The sequence below is a fragment of the Phalacrocorax carbo genome, chromosome 1, assembly GCF_963921805.1.
Source record: "Phalacrocorax carbo chromosome 1, bPhaCar2.1, whole genome shotgun sequence".
Taxonomy (NCBI): domain Eukaryota; kingdom Metazoa; phylum Chordata; class Aves; order Suliformes; family Phalacrocoracidae; genus Phalacrocorax; species Phalacrocorax carbo.
Window position 1 is genome coordinate 85,630,795 of NC_087513.1, and position 20,293 is coordinate 85,651,087.

General features: G+C 42.0%; 1 protein-coding gene and 1 long non-coding RNA gene across 2 annotated transcripts in view; both read left to right on the forward strand.

Annotated features, from left to right (window-relative positions):
- Window positions 1–1,222: 1,222 nt before the first annotated feature.
- Window positions 1,223–15,391, forward strand: LOC135315507 (uncharacterized). Its single transcript, XR_010374991.1, has 3 exons — window positions 1,223–1,562; window positions 7,219–7,393; window positions 14,446–15,391. It is a non-coding gene; the product is annotated as an uncharacterized LOC135315507 (long non-coding RNA).
- A 2,332-nt stretch (window positions 15,392–17,723) lies between these two features.
- The window catches only part of CLCN1 (chloride voltage-gated channel 1), a 55,463-nt gene continuing 52,893 nt past the window's right edge, over window positions 17,724–20,293 (forward strand). The window contains exon 1 of the mRNA XM_064442076.1: window positions 17,724–17,777. Within this exon, the coding sequence (XP_064298146.1) occupies window positions 17,724–17,777 (54 nt within the window). The remainder of the gene's footprint in view (window positions 17,778–20,293) is intronic.

A 20,293-nucleotide genomic window follows, 5' to 3' on the forward strand; every position in this document is an offset into this window, starting at 1 on the left:
TTTAATAGCTGGGATAGCAGGCAAGTGTTGACCAGTTCACATTTTGGCTCAAAACCAAAAGAATAAAAAGGTCAAAAGTTCTGTTTTGTGGCACAGGGAGTAAAAACAGCAAACATTTTACAAAATTAAAATTATTGTATTTAGTAGAACAGTAAATGAATCCAATTCTAGTAATTCTAAACGGGTTTTGTTTCCATGTGCCATTATGAAAAGTAATAGATACTCAGGATTTGACTTTGTAAAAACAGTCATTGATCTTAAAAACTAGGATGTACAGAATGGTATTGAAAGAGGGCATGTTTCCAAAATGTCAAAAGATTTGGCTGAACATCTATAAATAAAACATCTTGTTAAATAAAATTCATGCCAAGCTGAGATTCCTAACATACACTGTACCTGTGTTGTTCAACATGTTCTTACCCTTGAATTCCAGCTATGGGAATTCTTCACTATATCACAACACTAAATTATTAAGTTAGGAGAAGGGAAATGCAAAAAAAAAAAAAGAGATTGTTATGTAATAGATCTTCATTACACAGTGGTGACATCTTTAGTGTATACATACAAAGAACAGTTTCTTTTAAAGGAAAGGAATGGAACAAGAATCTCTAGAGAAGTTATAATCAGCCGTTGTCACAGGGTCAGCAGTCTTGGTTGAGGCTTTTTCACTAGGCATGAGTGCTAAGTCCTACTCAATGCAATTTGGCCTAGTGTTGCTGCTTTTGCCAGTCCTACTTGTAGAATTCTCTCGTGAAGGTTTTGTATTCTTTGTTTCTATCATCTGCATTTGGTACTTTGTTTATGGTCGCTGTTATGTATAACTTATTCTCTAGACTGTAGCTGTAATTTTGCATAAACTGTTACACCTGCATGCTCAAATGCTTAAGGTGTCTTTTGTGTAATTCACTACATCTTTCAAAGAGCTCAGATTTGTATTCAGACTTTTCCAACTTAAGAAAAATAACTGGAATTGCTGGTTTAGGCTGTTGATTTTTTTTACTTTTTTTTATTTGTCAATCCTAAAAGTTCTAATTTTCAGCTGCAAAATAAGGAGAAACAGTAACACCTCTTATAGAAACCACACTTGGACAAAGGTAAGCATCGTGCTGCATTAAAAAAATACTTAAGTTTGGATCTGTTGTGTTAGGTTGTCAAGAAAAACAAACTAGCTAGCTGTTAGTATTCAGTCATTTGTAAAGTGACTTAAAGGGTGACACAAAAAGGTCACACTGAGCATAGGCTTAACTTTTCTAAACTGATTTTACAGAAATAAACAGTGAAGGGGTGTTATAAACTGCCGATGCCTCTAGCAGCTCCATGGCTTGGGTATTCTTCCTGCCCAGTGCAGACACCCCAGGCTTTTCATCTCAGGCTGATTTTCTATTTGCAGGTTCAAACAGTAGCAAGGCTGAGTGTGCATCAGACAGACATATGGAGGACACTGATGTGGCTGGCTACACAAACTGCAACAGATAAGGCACTGCCTTTACCAGCACCTAGCTTCAGTGCTACCAGGACTTAAAGCATATAGACTGTCACCTCCCCTTTCTCTTCTTTGGCTGGTAAGGATTGAGGTTCAGAATTGAAAGCACTCATTCCCACTCTAGAGGTTCACAAGCATGTTCATTGAGTACCCAGAATGCATGGCCCCTCTGTCTCTCCCATACTCCTGCCCAAACCTTGGGCCTTGTCTTCTCCATGGGCCTGCTACCTGCTTGGTAGTCCAGTTTGATGCTTGTTAGCAACAGGTGCACTCACATGCTTATCCCACAGGCACCCCACGTTCATGGCTCCCACTGAATATCAACGTGGCCCCTCTGCCTACCAGACCCCTGACTAGACCCACGGCCTCCTACTTGCTCCAGACTGAAGTTTGTCGCCAAATTATATGCACGCATCCCAGGTTTGGGGAAGATACAGACACCCCCTTGCAGCTGGCACCTGGCACAAGGGCTGTGACCCACAGTCCTGCTGCTGGTACTGAGCCCCTGCCTCACCTTGCTCATGCTGGTCCCCTCAGCAGCTGCTCCCAGGGCACATGCTGGTCCCATCCAAGAGACTGAAGCAAACAGCTGCTCCTGTTGCTGACAGCACAGGCCTGGGGTGCCTACACCCCTAGTCTGACTTCAGTTACTGGCACCAAGTCTCCACACAGGTCTCACCTGTAGCTAGCACTCCGGGCACCCAATGAGATGATCTGGAATGCTATGGCTGCTCCAGTTACTGATGCTGAGACTCCACTTGCTTCAGTTGCTGGCACCACAGTCCCAGAAACCCTAGTCCCCAGTCTGATGGCAATTGCTGACCCCAAATTCACTCACACCAGTCTCACTGGTTGCTGGCACCTCATCCTTACAGTATTTATGTACATGGGATAGTGAGGTTACACAGAAAGATAGTTAAGAAAGGATTTAATATGAAGATAGGACAGGCTGGTGATCAGAAGCAGCGCTCAGTCATGCAAGCACACTGACCAGCCCTGGTTTTCACAAAACAGGCCTCTTTCTGTACATTCCTCACTTTGTTCTGCCCAGCCCTTTTCCTTAACACGTTTTGCATAGTCCTACAGACCCAGTTCAAATAGCTCAAATTCTTATGTTCCTCTTGCTTCCCCCTTTTTAGTTAGAAAGTCCAGGCTGGTCCTCCCCAAAGCTGTACCTGTAGTTTCTTAATGGCCCATGAAATAGTGACTGGAGATATTTGGTCTTTTGCATCATCTCTTATCCCTTGTCTCTCAGGCCTGAGTCTCTGCATGGTTTTATCTGTGGCTTCCCCCTTTCTTTATTATCTTCTGTACCTTCTAAGGTCCTTGACTGGATCACTTTAGTAAAGTGATCACCTTTCACGTACCCTTACATAATCCATCTTTATTTAGTATGAGAAACAGCTTAGGAAGTAATGATGTTGTCTTAAGTAACTGTCTACCTTGCCTTGATATAAATAGAATTTATCAATTTCCCTGCCTGAAATGCTTTACAGATAACAGAGGAAAAAACTAGCAGGTGTCTGTGCAAAAATCTGTGGCCTGTGTTAGCTGCTGAATCTGCCACAGACCGCTGAGCTTGCTGCTGCCTCAGGATACAGCAGACAGTAGCTATGACTGAGCTGACATGACAGTTACCATGGCTGCTCAGTGCTCTGTTTCTCAAGGGAGTAGCCCAGAGTAGCTCTCTGATTTTGCCCTATTAGTTCCCCCTTGCTTTTCTTGTGGCAGAGGCCCTGGACACAAAAAAGGGCAGGAGGCAGGACCTCCCTATTTGCAACCCTACTGACGATCCTCAAGATCCCCAAAACCCTTTGTGACTGTGCTGTTGAGCAGCTTTGAGTGGTAAAACAAATTGATTTAAGCATAGCTTTTTTGTTGTTTTCTATATTCCCATGTCATTACTAGTCAGAGATTAAGAAAAAAACCCCAACATTAACACCAGAGGAAAATATGAGATCTTTTCAAGGTTGTTCTCAGGATGAAATGACATATATTTAGATGTTAGAATGGTCATCCTTTTGGTATAGCCATCTATCACAAACTGTTTTAAAACTTGAAATTCACTTTTGAGGATGATGAGAAAAACTTAGAAAACAGAAAAAAAAAAAGAATAGGAGTCAAATCCTCATAAAGTCAAACTTGTGAAGTAGAACAAGAAGTGCATTGTCCTGCACATGGGGAGGAACGACCCCATGCACCAATATATGCTGGGGGCCACCAGCTGGAAAGCAGCTTAGCAGACAAGTTCCTGGGGGACCTGGTGGACACCAAGTTGAACGTGAGCCGGCAATGCAACCTTGCCACAAGCAAGGCTAATGGTATGCTGGGCTGCATTAGGAGGAACGTTGCCAGCAGATCCCATCAAGGGAGATGATCCTTCCCCTCTACTCAGCTCTGGCAAGGCTGCACCTGCAGTCCTATGTCCAGTTCTAGGCTCCTCTGTACAAAGGAGATAGGGACATAGTGGAGAGAGTCCAACAGCGGGCCACAAAGATGATGAAGGGGACCAGAGCACCTCACATCTGAGGAAAGGCTGAGAGAGCTGGCACTGTTCAGCCTGGAGGAGAGAAGGCTCAGGGGGATCTTAGCAGTGTATATAAACACCTGAGGAGAGGGTGCAAAGAGGACAGAGACAGGCTCTTTTCAGTGGTGCCCGGTGACAAGACAAGAGGCAACGGGTGCAACTGAAACACGGTCGGCTCCCTCTGAACATCAGGAAACACTTTTTTACCGTGAGGGTGACTGAGCACTGGAAGAGGTTGCCCAGAGAGGTTGTGGAGTCTCCATTCTTGGTGACGCTCGAAAGCCGTATGGATGTAGTCCTGGGCAACCTGCTCAAGGTGACCCTGCTTGAGCAGGGGAGTTGGACCAGATGACCTCCGGAGATCCCTTCCAACCTCTACCATCCTGTGACTGATTCTGCATGACAATTCTCTTCCCAAATTTCTTCCCCTCTGCTTTTACTAAGGCTACTACATGTTTCAATTTGCAACAAAACCCCATCCTGTTGTTTGTAAGCAATTGGGTTTTTTTCCCGTTTGTAAAAGACCACTATGTGCCCGAACCCAGTCGGAAATGCAGTGCAATCATTTGATTTTTTTAAAAAAACTGTTATACCCTTGCAACCCCATGGGTCAGGTTGGATGTTGTCTTCAAGATCATTGCCTCCAGATGCTGCTGCTTGGTTTCTCGTAGAGCTTCACAGAAGGCTGAGAAGGCATTAGGTCCTCTCTTGGGCAGCAAATTGAGGAATTCCACATTTTGGCTGAAGCTCCCAGCCTTGGCCTAGATCCAGAGGAAAAACAAAATCCACACTCAAAGTAACACCCCACCACAATTCATTTTGAATGAAGCTTCAGAACAACTCAACGTTTTTTTCCCTTCATGTAAGTGTTTTGTCACTATGCTTAGCTGTGCTAGACCCATTTTTACAGCTTTTCCTAGCTGATTTTGCTCCCACTCCTCTGTTCCTATCAGCTCAAGGGGGAGACTGTACAACAACACAGCAAGCCAACAATTCATACGGTACCACACACAGTAATACACCCTCTTCTCTCTGAATTTTCACCTCCACTTACTGTTGGAATAGTATCTATTTCCTCTCATTGAATATATGAACCCCAGAGCATGTTTGCACTACTGCCCAATGGTTTATGATCTCATGCACCACTAGCACTAATCCCTCAGAAAGTGTTGAGTAAAAGATTTATTTTACGCAGTCAATTCAGAAAGGATAGGACATACATACAGACGGTAACATTTAGACCAATGAAGCAATATCTAGCAGTATATGAGAAAAAGTAACAATAAAAAATTAAATGTACTTATCTGTAAAACAGTCCCAGGAAGTTCTGACTGCTAGAATACTAACAGGACATTTGCCAACAAACTCTACAGCTTATACAATGATAGCCTTCCCCGTGAAATCTTTTAAAACATACCAAAACATCACGTACTAAAATACTGGGTACCAAAACCAAATTTTATCAGTTCCATGGAGTTCATCCTATATTTTTTGAATTTCCACTTAGATCCAAGGTCTCTTCTTTTGGTAGATCATAAGAAATCGTTAGTGAGTTACACAGAATCAAGGCCTAACACTATGTTTGCAATCACAGAAAAAAGCCTCTAGTCACACATGTAAATCCTCTGCTACACAAGGCTGCATGTCATCTGATTTCTTTCACAAAATTTATCAAGCTTGGTGTTAAAAGTAGCTTGGCTTTTGTCCCACCGCATTGTTTGGAAGGATACTGCAAAATCATGATGATCAAAGGCTTATGAACCTATTCCAAAATTTCAGACCTGTGTTCATTCATGGCTGACTAACAGCATTTTTTTTGTGTGTGTCAACAATGTCCCTTGACTTCAGTTTCTCACGTCCTTTCCCTTATTCATCAAACTTCTTTCTATAAACAGGTCTCCATTTGCTACAGTAAACAAGCCACTTTCTTTCAGCCTCCTCATAAATGGCCCCTTCCCCTTGACAATGCAGGTACTCTTTCCTGTTGCCACAGAAACCTCAACTTTCAGAGTACCGTTGACTAGAAGTGCATACAGTCATCTCACCTACGCCTTTCCAGAAGTATAAAAATACCTGCCCCTTTCTCCTGGTAACACTTCTTCATTAGTCAGTAGAAGGTAACCAGCTCTATATACCTGTACCTTGCTGTAAGCCCACTGAATTTTATTTTACATCAAAAGTAAATTCACAGCTGATATTCTAAAGTACCTATTATTTGTTTCCTCCTTTCTAGTAGACCTGCAGTGTTTATTACAAGCTTAGGATCATTAATCTTTACTTTATATGTCTTTATAGAATCGGACTCTCAGCCATAAATCATAACTAAGAATACAAACAGACCTCACGCAGTTGATCTTAAATTTTCTTGAAACTTTAAGAAATTTCCATAATGTTCATATTCTGCACTTTGTACAGTAGTTGGCTTTTGGCAGACTTTTTCCTTAATGATTTGATAAACACCCAAAGTGCTGTATTTCCTCATGTAACTTCCACATCCACTGGTCTCAGGCAGCTGGTTCTATGTAGCCCTGCTTCAGCACGGGGGTTGGACCAGATGACCTCCAGACATCCCTTCCAACCTCAACCATTCTGTGATTCTCTATGAAAAAGATACTGAGTGTTGCTTATGCCAGTGGGTTAAGGTTTGTGAAGGTACAAGGACTGTGAGGAAGGCTGTTCTATTGTGGTGACGTATTCTGGCCAGGCAATAAGCAATAATGGGTGTGCTTTCAGAAAAATGATGTTAAATGTGAGGACACTGTGTAATTTATATAAGGAATAGTATTCCAAAGTCTGCTAGGAGACCTTGCCCTCTCAGTTGCTGACACTTCACAAAGTTGTCCCTGAAGCAGGTTGTAGGAATAATCATGCCCAAGTCGCAGGATGGTTCTCTTGTGTCTAATTTTGGTAATTTTTTATTTCCATCATTTTCTTCCGTACTCTTGCTCCATCATCAACCCCATTCTTTCAGTGGTCCCACTGTTGACCCCTTTCAAATGCAGTGAAGAATGATACTGCCTGAGAGAGGAGAGGGGAAACCTTACCTCCTGTTAATTTACTGAGCTGTCCTGGTGCCAGGGCAGCAGACAGATATTAAAGCAGGGAAGCGGCTGCTGTGTCCAAGCACAGACTAAACAGGAGGGGGCAGGGAGTCTCTGGTTACAGTCTCCCTCTCTGTCTTTCCCTCACCAGTAACCTTCTCTCTCAGGGTGCTCTGTGGGATTTTAGCTGAAGCCTTGCGTCTGTTTCACTCCATGATTTTGCCGTGGAGAGCAGACAGGAAGACGTTGCCCTGAACAACCCCTACTCCACAGGACGTTAGCTCTGGGGATATGACTGGGGATGCCTCTCCAACAAAAACATTCAGATACCAACAAACTCTGGTGAGTACAATACGTGCAGGAGGACTGAATGTTTCCTACACTATAGCTGTTCCCTTCTCTGCTTAAGGGGCTAAACACTTTCTTTGCCTACAAATATCCTTCCCTGTTTGTGTTAGGAAGAATCTGTGAGAGTTCTGCCAGAGCACATGCCCCGGTAGTGTCTTCCTCCAGGAAGGAATGAGGCCATACTCTCCTCTCAATATGAACATGGGAATCGTTCCTAAACCCCATGGGTGAAAAATCTGTATCACCAAATACACCAGACAAGGAAAAAGTGCTGGAGAGACTCAGGGCTGAGTCTGTAGGGATGCCTAGTCTGCAGAGCTATATAGAAATGCAACTGCTGGTCATGAATGGGTTTCCTTTTTCCAGACAACTATGGATAAGGCACTGAAACTTTTCCCTGCCCTTTGCTACAGCTCCCAGAAGATGTGATCAGGATTCTGGGTATAAACGGGTGCTGTGAGAGCAGAAAGCATCTTGCTCTATGGCATCTTTTGGGCACATCCCAGTGGGGGTCTTGCACTGCTTTGTTTTATAGGTATTTTGATGGAGGCTGTTGCCCCACTTTCTGCTTTAAGTACTTCTCTGAGAGATGAGACAGCAGTTTGTACTGTATCTAAAAACCACTTCCTTTAGTAATTGAAGTGAGAATTGGCATCATACACTCCATATTGCCTAAGGAACAGTATGAATGGAATTCAGGCCTATGAAAATGAATGGTGGCCTGTTTGTACCGGAGCATGCAAAGTTTTGGTAGCAGTGTTTGGAGACAAGTAGGACTGTTGGGGCTAAGGAAAACATGAAATGTCATCTTCTTTGAGCTACTGTAAAAAAAGATGGAGAGAGTCTTTACAGAAGCCAGAACACCTGGTTTACTAAGAGGAATGTATGATTGCCTTTGGGAACAGAAAGCTGAGGTGAAGACCAGGACAGCAGCTTTCAGTCCGACATTTTCTGCTGCTAAGCCCTGCTCTTGTGTGTGATGTAGTGCCTTACAGATGAACGAAGAATTGTATGATCTTCAGTGTGACCATATAGCTCTGATGACTGAAAGCTTGATTTCAAACCCAGACTTATGTAATTAATGTAAATTTCTTAGTGTTCCACATAGGCTCATCACAAGCACTCACCCTCAGCTCAACAGTGTTTTACTAAGAACACTGTTTATCACTTACCAAGTATTAACATTGTTGAAGGAGCCAATCATTACAATGGAAAGGCTGGATTATGAAATATTTCATCTCTGCTGGCCTGGCTTTCTGTAGTCCAATACAAAAATGTAGCATCCTCAGTGTCAGGATTGAGTAGCACCGACAGTAGAGCATGGAGACTGGGCCTAATATATGACATAATGGGATTGCAGTGGCCTGTTTGTACAGTATACAAACACGCAAGGTTTATGGAGGGAGAACAAGAGTTGGGTTCTTAGATAAGAAATTCAAACTGAGCTGGTTTCTGAATTGATCATATTGCATGAGGTACTGACCTGTAGGGAAATACTACAAAACTGAACAAAAGCAGTGGTAAAGAAGACAGCATGAGACAGCAAAAAATGCAGAAATAGAAAGTCTGCTACTTAGGGAGAAAGGCTGTACTTCTGTAACTGTAAAAAACTAATTAATCTAGAATTTTCAGTTTTAGATTCTTTAGTTTAGAACTAGACTAGTCAGAGTATTTAGAGACAGTTTTCCTGAATGATTGTGGGAAGACACAACTGGCATTAGGTTTCTTGAGTTTAAAGAGTATAATATGTATAACTTGAGCTAAGACAAGTCTTTGGCAAAACACTTGTACATTACTAAATAGCTATTTGGGAGAGAAAGCAAGGCAATGTACTGCATAATCTTCATTTATTCATAAATTCATCCCAAATATTTGCCACTGAATGCTTTTTTGGCTTCTGGACAGGACAGGTTTGTGTAATAAATTGTAGCTGTTTGATCCTTCAAGTGTCTGCATGGATAACCCCAAAACACATAGTTATTTAATTTAATTCAAGTCACCCACACCCCAGATAAACTTTATGATAAGAAGGCAACCATGTTACAACCTATTTCATTAAAGAGGTGGCTATAAATTTAGGAATTCTTTGAGAATGACCATATACTTGAGTCCTTAGGGATCACAGGCAGAGTAGCAGGTAGTTACTAAGAGCAGCTAATTGCTGGATCTAATCTAGGCATTAGTGCTAAGTAGGTGCTGAATCACTAACCCTGATGATGGATGAGTTATTTCTCAAAACATTAAAAATGAAGAACAGTTACGAGGATTAGGTAGCAAGTGATCAAGGAACTGTAATTCTGGATGTTTGTGTCTAAAGTGGACCCCAGCCACTTTTGGGACTTGAGTGTATTAGCAAGTTATGCCTTAAAATGCTATCTTTATGAGCATACTCCTATCAAGTATCATCATTACTGCTAACCACTCTATGTAGTCGGTCATATTAGTTCTTTCTTTTTGAGTGAGTGAACAGTAGCAGAGAGCACTCTGAAACTAATGCTATATACATCAGTTTTCACACATAAAGCAGTCACTGGTCTCTGGGCATGCTGGTCCGTAATAAAAGAGAGATGATAGGTCATCATCTGGCTTCAAAGACTGTAAGAATGACTGCTATTTTCCTTTGATGTAGAAAATCTATTGCAGTGTCTCAATCTAAAACCTAAGTCACTTATGAAGTCCTTATACCTTGGGATGAGGAGAGACAGTAGACTGTGTAGTTGCTGGTTGGCCTTCAAGGTCACAAATCATCTACATGAGAGTGCTGATGAAAGTATCTCTGCTTATTTATATAACATGGCCACTTTATTAAATTTTTCTCCTCCTGGCTCAGTCTTTTGCCATTTCTCTCCCATATTCTCTTTTAGCCATTTCTGTCCCAGGTGTTCATTGCCTTTTTGTCACTTACTCTTTTACTATTCACTTGTTATCCTTACATACCTTTTTTTCATTCTTGTCTTCTGCTGCGTCTCCTCGGTTTGTTTCTCTGCTGTTCCTGCTCTCAGTATATATGAAGCCAAGTGTTAGGTTTCACAGCTGTGTTTTCCTCTGTGCCTTCCTCACATCACTGCCATTGGATTCTGTTCTAAAAATATCTTGCGTGACCCTTTCCCTGTGCTGTCCCAAGGCAGTGGGGGGATTCTCCACAGCCCCTCTCTCCTCTTTTTCTGTTTGAAGATGTTGTCAGTCGTACAGAGAGTACTGTTAGAAGGCAGAAGAGACCTGGAGAACTGAGATCATGAGAAAGATTGCTTGTGCAGATTTCAATTGCTAATTCTAAAGCTGGAGAGGACAAAAGATGCAGATGAATACAGGGCCAAGCTCTACAGGGCAAGATGTGGGCTGCTGACAATGACAACAGAAAAGAAAGAAAGGAATTCTTCAGTTTCTTGCTGTCTGATTAGAAGTGCAGGCATTTAGGACCATCACCTACTGCTATTAGGGAACAATTTTTAGCTTCTTATATTCAGTCTTTGGGGGGAGAGAGTCACCTCTTTTATACTGGCAGTATTTGTTGGTTCACAGGCTGGCCTCTGCTGAAATTAACAGAGGCAAAAAGAAGAGGTCCTTTGCCCATCTTCCCTTAAGTCAGACTGAAATTTAATATCTACTGCAGCTAAAGGCTTCCTATTCACTTATCCACCACATCCACCTTGCCATCTACTTCCCCTTGCTTTGGCATCTAGTGACTCGGTTCTATATGCCTATTTGAAGATCTGCATTTATTTCTCTCCCCACTTCCCATTAGTGGGATCACAGAACTAATGCCTTGCCTTGTCAGAAATTTGCTGCAGAAATCAGTGATAGCGTCTTGTCCTGGCTACATGGCACAAATGTCTGGGGAGTTGAAAGGCTTTCCCCTGCAATGTACACATAGTAGTGCTCCTTTTCTGTAACTATCAGCCAGTCACTGGGCAGACCGACCACCTGCTTTTGTGCTGTGGGGTTGTGCTGAGACCTTTCCTGTCTGAGGGATGTACCAATTTCAGAATCCCAGTGTGTTTCCAGTGCCACCAGGCATGCCAGAAGGAAGGCTGAGGAAAAGAAAAATGAGAACAGGCCTACTAACTTTTTCTTAAAGTAACATGGATTTAATTTTTAAGATTTTAGTAAGGTGGAATATGCATGGCATTCATTGATAAGGACCAAGTTAAAGGGTGGTTTGAGTATAGATTTACTTCTCTAGAGTGCCAGCCCTAGAGACAAATCATGAGTTTCTAGCTGTCCTATCTACTCTGTTTGCAAATAATTTATGTAAGAACCTCTTCCCCAAACAACAAAGTAGTGCTCTGTCCTTCCTTGTGTGGGAGAGATATTCAGAGCTACCTTGCCTTTTTAAAACATGGAGATACGAAATTGTCATATATTTTGCTCTGGACATACACTTCTTGTGGCAACTTCTTGAAGAAGATCTCTCATTTCCAGTGTGTATTGCTATCAGACCTGGTCTTCATAGTTCTATTAATAATCTAAGTTTGGATGCTGGTATTTTGGTTTTGTCTCTAACAAAGTGAAATAAAGACAGTCACAGAAAGATTTAGAAGGGAAGGGACCTCTGGCAGTATCCAGTCCAACCCCCTGCTCAGGCATGACTTTCTCTTGTTGTAAGTCATGGCTGTTGCCTCTTGCGCTTTCCCTGTGCCTCTTTGAGAAGAGCCTGGCTCCATCTCATCTATATCCTCCCTCTAGGTAGTGGCAGAGAGCAAATAGACCCCCTCAGCCTCCTCTTCTCCACAATGAATAAAACCACCTCCTTCAGTCTCTCCAGTCAACAACCCAGGCAATACTTCCCAAGGTGACACCCACAGCTCCATACAAGTGCTGTTACTGACCTTAATGCTTTTCCTATGGAGAAAGTTTAACAGTAACATGTGCAGCAGAAACAGCACCAAAGACTTTGCCTCCCACTTGGCACTAACCTTGCCTGGCTGTTGCCCATGTTGTCCTTGTACCGAACTGCTCCTCACAGGTGGAGGTTGCTTGCAGGTACCTTAGCCTAGATGGCATGGTCCTAGCAGGGTGCTGCAAGCAGCTTTTTCTGCTACTGGCTGAAAAACATTTTTTTCACCCATTTCCAGCATCATTCAGGTGCTGTGTTCTGTCCTTAAGGTGTCCGGAATTGTATGTTTTAAGACGTTATTTCCAAACAATCCAAGGTGTCCAGGTACAAAGTGGAAATCTCGTATACCAGGAGCTAGCTGACTAGCAAGCGGTGTTGTCTGTCAGCACTACAGTTGTCTATTCCTGAGAAAGCTGTCGCAACTATAGCACAGTAGCAGTAAGAATATCTTGATACTTCAGTGAGATTGCCCAGCTACATGTCCCTTACTTATAATGCTATAAAATCTAAGCTTTTCCACAAATTATACAGACCTCCTGTCCAAGCAAATAAATGCCATGGGCTGGCAGCATGCTGATCAATCTAACCCTTGCCATTGATCTTGTGCTGTAGAAAGTAAAAAAATCTGCTTGTGTGTAAATGGCATAAGGGGGCATCCCACATCTGTTTGAAACCTAATAGGGTAGCTGCATGCAATCAGCTTTTTTATGTGGACAAAGGAAGTACATAATTGTTTTGACAGCTCATACTTGCATGCTAATTTGGCAGATTAGCAGATTAAATTATTTCAGACAAGTTTGGGACAGGAGGGATGGAAATAGCATGTACTAGCGTTCCTGGTATTTCAAGAAGTTAGACCTGTTGCTAGCAAAATTGTCAACAACAGTAGTAAAGGGGCAACTGGAATACAGAGGTTACTGCCCAGGCTGTACAGCAGGTGGCATTCAAAGTATGTACATGAGAAATAATGCATCAATACAGAAACATACAGCAAATACAAATTCTCAAGGTAAACTCAGCTACAGTTGTGAGTGTCCACAAAATCATTACAAAGAAACCGGGCATGCTGGAGAGAAGCTGGTGGTAAACACTACATTAAAAGCTATTTTGTCAATGTTTGTGTTAGTGAAGTAGCAGCTGAAGTTGCTGCTGTTAGTATTGATAGAAGAGCTTCCACATACCTGTGTGATACAATGATAACTCTGTTAGCTCATCATCTTAACACAGAGGGAGGACAGACATAGGCTATTAATGTTAGAGACTACCTTATCAGAACCTGCTAATTTAAAGTGTTTTTGTTTACTATTAATTGACTTAGAACTACTTGAGGAACCAGATTTCATTGCTGTTTATCTGCATGTGAAGGCTTTCTATGCTTTTGTATTTGATAATGGTAAAAGTCTCCACACTGATAATAGGAGTAGCAAAGACATCCTCCACAAGTTGTTACTGCAACAGACACTTCAGTCTGGGCATTGCTAAGGATATAGGCAGGATTAAAAGACTTGCTCATATTGTTAAAACTGAGCCATATATCTCTACCACAAATTCCTGCCTTCTGGTGAAGTAATAGATTCTTATGTGTCCTTAAAGGAACCAAGTGACAGTTGGGGTTGAGTTATCCATTTCCACAAAATATTTATAAAAGGTCATGGGTGAGGAATGTTTGCCTTTCAACTACTGGCATTGAGAACAGATTCTAAAAGTACATTAGAATACAAAGCAGCTTCACCGTATTTACTGCACAGTGTTAATGCAAATGTGAGCAGCACCTACACCTTTTCAACGAAAGCAGCTCTAAAAACTCTGACAAATTATATGCAGTATGTTCTTTTCTGATTTGATGATGTGAGGAAACACAGTGTTTAAGTACTTTACCCTGTGGACCCTCAAGTTTGTTTCAGATTGAAGTTAGGCCAATTAGTCTTAACTGTGCGTAGCCTAGGATACACATTCTTTTATCCTGTGTAAACTACCATAGTAACTATGGATGTCTATAACCTGAAACTCAGAACTACCCAAAACTCTACTGGGATACTGAAGAGAACAGAATTTGCCTGAAGATCATTTGCAGAAGCTGCAAAATATTTCACTGTTAAAAAGAAATTACTGCTTTTTACAGCTACAGAAAAATAACTACTTTTGAGTATGTAGTCAGCCTCAGTATAGACCACAGAGAGATTTAAGAATTAAATTCTGAATTCTTCAGAAAACTGAAAAGCCTCATGTTCACCATCCCTGGAAGCAATCTACTGGAGCAACAACGCAGCAGAGCACAAACAATCCAGGAAGTTTCTGGAGTGCATTGACTGCAAGGGGAGGTGCTCCGCTGGACCTGATACTTAGAATAAGGAAGGACTGTTGGAAGTGTGAAGGTCCAGGATAGCCTCAGGAACTGAGGAGGGAGAAGGACTAAAAACAAGATCACAATCCTTGAGTTCAGGAGAGCAGTCTTTGGCTTTTCAGGGATTTGCTTGGAAGAATCCTGTGGGATATGGCCCTGAAGAGGGGTCCAAGAGAGCTGTTCGATGTACAGAAATCATCTCCTCCAAGCTCAGGAACAATCCATCTTGTTGAACAGGAAATCAAGCAAAGGCAGCAGGAGGCCTGTATGAATGAACAAGGAGCTCCTGTCTAAACTCGGACATAAAAAGGTATAAGCAGGGTTGTATGACCTGAGAGGAATACAGAAACACCATCCAAGTGTGCAAGAATGAGGTTAAGAAAGCCAAAACTCATCTGATGGGAGTCTGAAGATGATGAAGACAGACTTTTCTCAGTGGTGCCCAGTGACAAGACAAGATGGAATGGGCACCATTTGAAACACAGGAAATTCTGTCTGAACATAAGGAAAGAAGTTTTTTTTCTGTGACTGAGCACTGGCGTGGGTTGCATGAAGAGGTTGTAGAATTTGCGTCCTTGGAGGTATTCAAAAGCTGTCCAGATATAGTCCAGGGCAACCTGCTCTACTTGACACTGCTTGAGCATGGTATTGGACAAGACAGCAACTGTCCCATGGAAAGCTCAAATATTCTGTGATTCTGTAATTAATTAAAGTACTCAGAGGAACAGCAGTGCAAGTGACCTACTGGTCAATAAGATTATTGTCTTCTAAATATGACACAGAATGTATTTTTAATTCCTCATGTGCAATGAACTCTCTTATCTACCCTTATTTTTAAAGGGCTCACAAAAAAAAAAAAAAAAGAAGCACTTACTTCTATTACAGAAAAGCAAATAAAAACTGTTTGCCTGCATCTAAGTTCCAAGAAATTGTGACTTTAATAGAACCAGGTGTATGTTTTCTGACCACCAACTTCTTTTCGTTCTGAACCCACTGCCTACCTCCTAAAATATAGCAAAAGAAACCTTCTCAGTTCACTTTCTCCATATCACCTCATGTTTTTATTCATGTCCAGCCCTCGCTGCCCTTTCCAGCCTGGGAGGTTCAAGACTGCTTAGCTGTTCCTCATACAGAAGCTATTCTATAATTTTGACCATCCTCTGAAACTTTTCCAGCTCTACTATATTCTTTTCAAGATTGGGGGAAACAGAAATGCAACTATTACTCAAGATGTAGTTGCACATTGCATTTTATCTAGTCTTATTTTCCTTCTTCTTAACTCATGGTTCTAAAAAAATACTGAGGGAGTCATTATTATTATTACCATTTTATTTAGCCCCGAGACCTTATTCTTAAATAGTAAAAGTCAGATTAAATAGTAACAGTTGGATGATTCTCATGTATGCAAAGCTAGAACACCTGTTCCTTCTCCCAGTCATCACTTTACATTTATTGTGACTGTTTCTTCTGTCATTCTATTGTTCAGTTATCCTATTAAGGTCCTTAAACAATTCTTCAGTCAGCCTTTGTTTTTATTCCTCTGAATTACTTACCAACAAAACTGTGAGCCCTTTTTCAGACCAGAGAGGTGTTTAATATTACACTGCTTGGCATCAAGTTTATTATCAGTAGTAGAGGACAATTCACTGAATGTATGCTGCTTTTAGTTCCAATTCCATATCGAAATAGGAAATGTTGGAAATCTCATTTCCATTAATTGGAAGTCCATAATGCTCCAGGCCCACAGGGTAAAAGAACTGCAGGTTCACCTAAGCTTTCCAGGAATGGTAAAGGCAAATGCAAGATTAAACAGGTCACAGATGTGCAACATAGTAGTGACAGAAGAAACAGCCAGTGTGGTGTAGGAACTATATTTAAGAGGTATATGAAAATCTTTCTGTTGGGAAGATTAAGCAAGGACTAAGTAAAGTTCTTCTCTTGCCTAAATGTATGTTTCAGTGCTTCAGGTGAGGGTGTACATTGTAGCTGACATGATCAATTGACTGCCATATATAACAGCTTCTTACTTAAATGCTGCTTCCCTGATCTATGGCGAATGCATTCAGAGCATGACACTGAGCAGCTAACTGCATAAAGGCATGAAGGACACCATATTGGTATCTAAAGAGAACATGGGTCCACATAGAGAGACCTGAGTCCTTCTTTCTTCTGCTTCAGATCCTTAAGAGTCTTCTCCTCTGCCATGATGCAGATGATATGCCTCCTAGAACCCTCTTTTTCTCCAAGGTATAGAGGAAATATGTGGTATGACCCATCTACCAAAGGAGCTACAGGAATGACCAGAAAAAAAACCACACCAGGACAAGCCAACTTCTAAACCCTACACCTTATGCCACTTCTCCCAACATTCATTGTAGTAAGATGTATCACAAGACAGGCAAACACCCATCCAGTTCTAAAACCTCCTGTTACAACTGCCTTGTTGTCACACCCTTTTGCTGGCAGCCATCTCTATGTATAGCTGTGGCAAGGTAGCCAGGTTCACACCATTTCCGAAAGCCTTTGGCCTTCTCTTCCCACAGGTCCTACAATGTCCATACTAAAATGGCCAGTAGGCCAGCAAGAAGTGACAGCAGCACTCACAGAGAACAGTTGGTTGTCTGAGAAGGATGACAGCTCAGTATCAGAGGCTGTCTTGTGAGATGTTCCAGTGCAAGAGGCACTGAGTAGCTCAGCCTGATCTTTTCCACTTGGCCACAGCTGAAAAAAGTACTGTTATCTGGTTGGAGGTGGTACCAGGTGTTCTTTAGGGAGTGCTGACCTCTTGCTTTCCTGATGTCTGCCTCTTATTTCCAATGCAGTTCTGTGAGCAGGGCAGAAACAAAATTCACAGCCAGGGCCAGACACTCCTGTGGACTGATACTGTTGAGGAAGGCATTATGGTAAAAATGACATTACAGACCTGGTATCAGAACATAGATATTAAAGACATTAATGCACTTTCAAGCAGATCCACGTGTGCAGCAGCTGATTTGGTAAAATAATCATGTTCCCCAGCATTCAAGACTATAGGTCAAGAGAAGATGGGGCTGTAGTGATCAGTGTGGCAAAATTCAGTAGGAAATTGTATAGACAGACATGTCTGTCCAAGTGGTCTTGCCAGAAAGTACAATTAGACTGCCATGGTGAAGGTCTCCTGCAAGAACACAATGGAGAACGCTCCTGCTCAAAGCAAGGTGAGTACACCACCCCTACAGAGACCTTCCCTCCATCTTAAGGGGTTTACTGATAGGACTTCAAACTGTTTCTCTTGGAGGGAGGGAGAATGGGGATGAGGAACCTGCTGGCCAGCAGTGGTGGTGCCAGTGGTACCAGCAGTGCTGTATAACAGCAAGTTCTGTAGCCAGAGCTGTGGTCCCCATGGTACAGGGAAGCACTCTACCCCCTGGGTCCCCTTCCCTCCTTGAATAGGACCCTCTGTGATGAAGACGAGGCTGTAATCTGCCATGGCAAGGGTCAGCTGCATCTTCTTCTCAGAACAATTAGCCTTTAGCAGGTGGCAGAGTTTGTCCCTCAGCATGATGGGGGTCTGAGGAGCCTGTAGACTTCTGTGAGCCTATGGTCCATGTAGTACTCAAAAGCCTGTGGTCTGGGACATTTTTGTCCCTCTCCTGCTAAATAAAGGTCAATCAGCCCACCCAGTGCACCTGGCAGAGAGCAACAGCTTTCCCCTTGGTGCAAGGACAAGGAGCAGAGGGAGTGGGATCTGAGGAATCTCACAAGGACCACATCTGCTTTTTGTTTTTTCTTTTCTGATTGATCCCTATCAAAATAATATATAGACATAACACTATTTGTGAAATAGAATATGACTCTGATACAAACAGGCAAAAATTGAGTTACATTCCAGACCAAGGGCAGTGTCTGAACAAGATACCACAAGTAATCTCAGTGATTTTTGCTGACTCTGAACACCAAATAATGCACATAAGTAAGACAGTGAGCGATGTTATTAAACACACAAATACAGCATGCAAAAATCAGTAACTTCTGATAAACTGAGTTACCAGCTTCTAGAGCTTATTTCAGTTCTCAGGTTAAATGAAAGTTAGAATAGTTCCCGTCATTTATCCTCTGTGCCTTCTTTTTCTATTTACCCATTATTCTTCTACCACTCCTGACTTTGGTCAATAGCTTCTAATGTCAATCTACAGCCACTCCCTGGACTCCTGTTCTGGGTTTAACATTTTTAGATGGCATGGACATTAAATGTCATCCCTGGGACACATTTGTGCCACTTGTAGGGCACTTCCTTCACTTTCTTCTGCTGGCTTATCTTGTTCTGGGCTTGAAATACTAAGCTACCTGTTTCTGGCATCTGGAGACTGTTGCTCCCTCATGGCCCTTGGGTACTTTTTGCACCCTCTTCCTTCAGTGACAGTCAAAATTGGCTCTTGCTGGTAAGTATACGGATGTTTTAGTTTAATGAGTTCCACAGAGAAGTCTTTCTGCAGCCTTCATGCCAAAGTGTGACCCAGTACTTCAACCTGGGTGCACTTGCTCAGTGCAGTTCTTCCCTTCCCCCAGTGCTTTCCTACAAGTCAAAGCAGGGGGCTGATAAAAGGCAGAGGAAGTCCAGTGAATGTCATGCTGACTCTCATTATCATCCCTGTATCAGCGGCCAGTGATAACAGGAAAGATTATTGCCAGAGGGGAATTGCTTTGCCCTTGTTTGTGATAGATTTATTATTCTGGCTGCCAAGAGAACTACTGTCTTCCCTCTGTTTACCTTCATCTTTATCTCATATTACTACAGGGGATTGTTTTATGGGAAAAAGGCAAGACTCCTGCTGTGCAGGAGGGTTAGGTGTTTTCGTATGGGTATCTGCATTTGGATGCGGGAAGGAGAAGGAAAACAGGAAGAGCTTAGTCAAAACTGTACAAGATTTACTAGTATAACTTTGATAGTAAATAAGGTATTTAAAAAATCTTTAATGGTAGTGATAACATGTCTGTGCTACAACTTTTATATTGACATCGTTTATCTCAGCTGAGACAGGAGAGGACACACTAGTACAGTCAGCAACTAGTACTTGGCAACTATGGAGTTCATATAAGTAGTTTATAGTGTTTGCTCTAACAATGATGAAAGTCTGAAATGTAAGCAAGACCCAAGTGTTACTGAGAAAAGGTTTATGGTTACTTATGTCTCTGCTGCAATAAGAAAAGATAGTCCCTTTCCTCTTTTCTGGGTGTGTTCCTGACCCCTTCTTTTCTAACGTTCATGTGGCCATTCATCAGCTGGAATGAGAGCTGAGATGGCTGAAATCTAATTTTTATTGCATCAAGCCTCTTGATCAGTAGTTCTAATATCTAGATTAGGACTATCCTTTTCAACCTTTAAATCCCCTAAACCAGTAGTGTGGTCGCCCTCTCAGAGAGATCAATAGATTCAAGAACCTCAAAGATGTGACTTTTCAAGCATTTGAAAGTTGAACATGTATTAGGAAAATGAAATAAATTATTTATTTCCTTGCATACCTCTAATCCTAGCCATGGCCTCCAGGAGATATCTGTCCATATTCAGGGTCCCTTCTTCTTGCCTAACCCCAGCTCAAGCATACCCCTACCATGTCCTTGAAACCTTCCCTTTTCATCTCAGTCCAAATAATTTTGCTTCATAAGCCAGTCATCCTCCTAAACTTTTCAGCTATGGCCACATTTTTTCTTAGTTGGCCATGGCTTATATAAG